This window comes from Orbicella faveolata, unplaced genomic scaffold (genome assembly GCF_042242905.1).
Source record: "Orbicella faveolata isolate gen_17 unplaced genomic scaffold, um_ofav_v1 contig_34, whole genome shotgun sequence".
NCBI classification, from domain to species: Eukaryota; Metazoa; Cnidaria; class Anthozoa; order Scleractinia; family Merulinidae; genus Orbicella; species Orbicella faveolata.
Genome location: NW_028301563.1, coordinates 13,594,181 through 13,600,000, shown reverse-complemented (window position 1 = coordinate 13,600,000; position 5,820 = coordinate 13,594,181). Strand labels below are relative to the sequence as shown.

Below are 5,820 nucleotides of genomic sequence, written 5' to 3'. Positions count from 1 at the left end.
TTTCCCGTGGCAGATCGCAGGTAGAAATCCTGTAATGGAACTTGATGCCGATTAGCTAGGAAACTTATTAGATTAAAAAAAATCAGACCGATGTAATACAATGTATGTGCAAATTAATATAACGGATTTCCTCAAGAACTTGTATCCCTACGGTGTGACAGAATTGGATTTGATAATATAACTGCAGATTTTACACCTGACGTAAAGCTATGGCTACAAATACAAGTTACCTCAAACGTCACCTTCCTGTCGCTAACAAGATCTGCTTTGTTTCCTGCAAGTGCTTTGAAAATATTTGGACTGGACTTTCTCCGACATTCGTCAAGGCATTCCCTTGCAATTCGAAGTGAATCTTGCTGTGTTATGTCATACACAATAATAACAGCATTCGCACTGAACACGCCAACAGTATCGCCAAATCTTCCAATGCCAGAAGTGTCGCTTAATAGAAGGTACACTGCTCTGTCATGATCGAGATAATCTGCCCTAAAACAAGTGTAACCTAGAAACAGTTAAATTAAAGTGGAAAAGATCTAATAAGTCAATATTAATTCAACTCGTTATATAAAATATGGTGGGGTCAGAATATCTCATTAGTCGAGCTCGGAAGATATACTGAAGGAATATCGGCTCAAGATCGCGACAGTACAGACCGTGCGCAGCGAGGTCCATACCAAAAAATGAAAGACCGATATTTTCCTAGTATGGTACCAAGCAAACTTGATTAATAAACGATTTACTAAAAATGTCATAATTACTCGGGCTTCCGTAGGAAAGCCCGAGTCTTAAAATACTAGCGTTTTGGTCGCCAAAAGGGGGGTCATGGTCCCAGGCGTTCCATGCGTAGACCATGGAAACTGGGGACGAGAAAGGCGAGATTGCTCGTTCTTCGTGACAGAATGCGGTGTTTTGCGAAGAAAGTTTTGGCAAGAATCGCGCCTTATACATTCATTTCACATACAAAGATGTCGATCGTTTTCAGAAAGGGTCGGTCCACGAATTATATTGCTTGAAAACCAGCCAAGTAAGCAAAGTTCACGCTCGAAACGTTCTCCTGAGATAACAATTGAGCCGATTGCGGTATGAGTTCAATCTACGAAACACTGGCAAAAAATAGGTAGTCAATGACGGTATGTGGCTACTGGTGTTATTATTTAGAACATTGCAGTAAAGCAAATCATATTGCAATAAAACGAGCTAAACAGGAAAACGTTTTTGGACTCGTAGCTCATTCGAAACATGCGACTTGTTTCTTGCACCGCGCAAAATATATCGATCTCCAAAGTTGTAAAGATAAGACTTCCGGTAACTTGAATTAAATATCTTACCTCCAAGTTAGTTGGCTTTCTAGTAGGATGCAAGAAAAAAAAATAACGTGTGAATTTAGAGGCACATTCGGGGCAAAACCAACCAACTCCAGTCACTAGATACCTCGCCAACATATGCTGATATGATCAGTAAGACGAAAGATCTGGCATTCATCAACGAAGCTCTATCTGAGTTATCATCATATGAAGGAATACGAATCCCTGCCACAAGCAATAGGAAATTGTCTCACTTCCAAGTCCGCAAAGGGAATGATACTCCATACCAGTACCCATGTACCTATAAGGAGATTTTAGAAAGACAGCGTTCTATGCATAGAGCTGGCGTTAAACAGGCACAGGATGTTATAAGAAAATACTTACCAGATGAGTTCGAGACTACCCTAACAGTAAATGGTTGTTGGACAATGCCTTACAGATTTACCCAGCCTGTTGAGATCGTTATAGTATCAGACCAACCGCCGTCTTATGATAAATTGGAAGTTTTTCTTGACATAAATACGCCGAACAGTGTAGATAACGAAGTAGTGATGGAGAACCTACTTATAGAAAACGAGGAAGACGAGTTTATGAGACAACCCTCCCAACTTGATGAAGTCGACGATGAGCAGCAAATGACTGCAGATAAAACAGAGAAATTGGAGTCAGATGATGATGAGGACCTAGATTCAGAACAACCTAGCGAGAGGAAATCTAAACGGTACATCGAAAGGAATGGTTCTCCGATCCATATAAAGAAAGCTTTGAAGTTGCTGATCCCAAGAGAGTTTATCTCGAAAGAACGAAGCCGCAGACATTAGGTTACTAATTTCCTCCACACTTCTTTCAAACCCATTGACCCATCTCACGATGTAATTCAGTTCAGGCACGTGGCAGTTGCAGACAAAGATGACTACTTCATTCTTCATATTTTGTCTATCTTATCTGAAGATGGAAAAGAACTAGTCAGCACCAGTTCTAAATGCAGACACACCGTCAGAGGCATAATCTACCGAGATGTAGAAAGTAACCAGTATGGTTTTGTGAGCTCTGTTTTTGTCTCTCGATGGTTGCCAGTCAGTAAAGTACTAATGGAAGTAGTGCTTGAGACCGACAGTGATGGCATAGCAAAGTTATCTGAAAAGAGCCAACTCGACCTGGGGACTGGGCTTGCAAATTACAACCGTAGTGAAACAGGCATTCATCAAATTGCTGAGTGTGCTGACGACAACAAATTTTACGAGGTTGAAAAAATAATTGACGTCCGTCTAAATAGATAGTACCACTCCGAGGAGTACAAAGTGCGTTTCAAAGGATATAGCTCTGAGGACGACATGTGGCTTCCAAGTTCTTCTTTCCGAGAGCCTGTTCAGTTTCAGACTGTTTCAAAGAGAGGGAGAGCGCGGAAACATAGAACCAAAGATGAAGGCGAAGTTGAAGTCCAGCAACGGAAAAAGATCAAGAGTTCAAATGTTACGACAGCCAATAATCCAAATTCAGAGAGTTATGAAAGAATAAAGAAAGATGTGCCTACTGGTAAGATTCCATTACCAAGAAAGAAAACTCCCCTCACCAAGACAGGTAAAAAGAGGAAATCTACCAAAAAGAAAGACGGAAAAAACTTCAGAAAGCCCCTTCGCAGCCAGTCTCTACCAGAATGCAATTCCAGTGGAAGCGACCTGGAAACCCATTTTGCTCCGCAAACCAAGAGGAAATGTAAACGAAAGACTCCAAGTGAAAAACCTGGCAGTAAATTAGGTGAAAGCGTAAATGTTATTTTGGACAAAAGACAGTCATACGCTGGTGATGATCATGGAGATGATATTGACCCATCAACCACCCACAGCAGTCGCGGCTCTTGGTCTGATAACGGAAAAAGCGATGGAGACCAATTACAAGTGTGCAGAGGCTCATTTCACCAGTCTTGGCATGAGGACTTCCAGTGTCCTGGACAGCAGTGTTCATCGATAACCCTTACCTCTTTGCTATATACTACAGTTAAACCTGTGGAGTCATGGAAAGCAAGTGATCTTGACCAAGTCCTACTCACAGGAGACAAAGCACATGTCAACCAGCTTTGCTACATTGGAAAATCCGCAAGCGGTGGACTTAAGTTAGCTCTTGATGAACTTCCTAAAGACTTGCAATGTTTCCGTTTTCAGTTTTTTTACAGAGAGAGAAATAGTAGGTGGGACAATTGATAAAAGGGACACTACCTCAGACGATGATGACTTCGCTAGATTAGAGGACATCTTTGAAAAATGTCAAAAAGAGAAAGCAACTGGATTATTGTTACCAATTTTAGACTACACTATTGCCTGTGCACCAAGCTATTCCACATGGCATGTAATAGATCCTCATGCAAGAAATTCGAGAGGAATGGTAGATGAAAAGGGGTCTTCAGTGGTGCTTAAATTCGACAACTTCAATGCCCTTATCTATTACATAAGATCCTTCGTTGAGGCTGCAACCTCTCAAAGAAGTCTCACCATAGATGATCTAACATTTGAAGCACTCGTCTTGAACATCAAAGAACGAAAGTCTGCAGAAAGTGACGATGTCCTCATTCTTCCTGTGTCCACTCTGTTATCGTATCAAACCAGCTTTGGAAGTGTAGATGTGCACAGTTGCTTTACAGTGTGCCTCGAGAAAGACCAAGAAGTGAATGATGACGTTCTGGATTTTTATTTGCTCCACGCCGCTGAAAATCAGCCACATTGCGATTTAAAGAAGATGTTATACCTATATAATTCCTGTTTCTATAAGAAATTATCGCAATTCAACCCACAGGCGTTAATGAAATGGACAAAAAATACAGCCATTTTCTCCAAGAAGTATCTGCTAATTCCCGTGTGTAATAGTCGCCATTGGATTTTGGTAATCGTCAGGACAGATTCCAGCATCAGGCTGATGATACTCGATTCCCTACACAAGGAGCAAAAAAACTGTTGAACGTAGGATAGTTAGATACCTTAAAGACGTGTGGTCAGCTAGACCACCACAAGGTGGAAAAAAGACCCTGGAGGTGGAAGAGGTCAGCTATCCTACAGTCCCTCAACAGCCAAACGAGAAAGACTGTGGTTTTTCGTAATGAAATGTTTTGAACAGTTCTTGGAATTTGTCAACAGAGACTTGCAGTGGTCTACATGGAATCCAAACTTCTCCCACCGAGACATTCTCTCCCTCCGTAAGATAGTTAAAAATACTATTATGGATGAAGTATCCAGTAAGTGAAAAAGAGTTTGAATAATTAAGCAATAGACCACACTCTATTTAAGCAATAGAATGTTCCTGTAGTTGCCCGAGAAGCGAAGAAAGTGTGAAGGTCGAAGGGTATTTGTGATTTTTTACGTGGCAGCGATAAGCAGCAAGTTGTAGTATTATTTATACGAAACTACTGGGGCCTTTGATTTGACGGACCAAATCTGCCTCAACTAAGAATCATAAGTTACTGTTTTCAGTTAGATTTCGTAACAACTTTAAATTAAGAAATGTGCGTTTATGTTCTGTTCTTATTAATTCCTAGAAGACAAAAGTTGAGTTGTTTTGTAGGCACTTTGCGGTAACTGGTATATCTTTTAGAGTGATAACTTGCATCACTACAACTTTAAGGGCCCATTAACTGATCCTTTTAAGCCGTTGCTGAGGAAAATTTATTTTCTTATAGCCTTGTCATTTGTACATAGTTCAGGGTTATTTCATGTACTTTATCATAACCATCATCAGTTACACAAGTGTTGAAGTCATCAGGCCACGCGCATGGTCATGTGACTCAATCGGAAAAAATGTAAAGTCACCCAAGCATATTACTTCGTGGGGATTTATACCTTGATTCAGTATTCTAACTTAAATCTATATTACGCTATGCATAGATTTTGCTTCATTTCTAAAAGGTCAGATTTTGAGAGAATTTCAAAATATTGAAAACTTCGTAATTTGCAGGAAAAAAAGTATGATTTTTTGTTTCCAACGTTGGCTTAATTCGTAACTCGTCAAAAAGAGCTGTTTTTAATGGGAAACAGCATTTCCCTTAGCATTTAAAGAAACCGAAAGTGCCCGCGATATCTATCGGAAGTTACTCTATCAGCGCGTGCGCAGTCTACACTACCAGTAGCTCGATGAGGTCAAACGAAGCTCACGAAAGCCCCACGGAGGTGATTTAAGATTTCTCTTTTGTGCTTGCTTTTCTGTTTTTCGTTTAGTTTGTTTTGGTTTGTACTTTGTCACTTTGTTACTTTGAATTGTGTTAAACACTAAGAAAAAAAATATATAAATGTAACCGAATGTGAAAGCTTTTGAATTGTTCAAAATTTCCGTGCTTAGGCTGACCTTAGCAAATCGGTTAATGGGCCCTTACAACATCAGGATACTACTAGCCAGACTATTGCTAACCCCATGGAATACGTCCAGGTCCATTGTTTTTATCCGCGTTGTCTTATAACCTGGTGTAAACACTATTGTTGTACCCTTAGCAGTTTTTAGGGTTAGAAAGTACGGTTCAACCCCTCTTAAACAG

The 5,820-nt window shown here is 40.2% G+C and overlaps 1 protein-coding gene and 1 pseudogene across 1 annotated transcript in view; one reads left to right on the top strand and one right to left on the bottom strand.

Annotated features, from left to right (window-relative positions):
- LOC149104896 (uncharacterized) overlaps nucleotides 1–1,442 on the bottom strand; it is a 24,907-nt gene extending 23,465 nt beyond the window's left edge. Inside the window, exons 1-2 of the mRNA XM_089272287.1 lie at nucleotides 1,412–1,442; nucleotides 231–502 (exon numbers count right to left, since the gene is read on the bottom strand). Of these exons, the coding sequence (XP_089128413.1) occupies nucleotides 231–502; nucleotides 1,412–1,442 (303 nt within the window). The remainder of the gene's footprint in view (nucleotides 1–230; nucleotides 503–1,411) is intronic.
- A 1,929-nt stretch (nucleotides 1,443–3,371) lies between these two features.
- LOC149104895 (uncharacterized) lies at nucleotides 3,372–4,772 on the top strand (annotated as a pseudogene).
- Nucleotides 4,773–5,820: the final 1,048 nt, after the last annotated feature.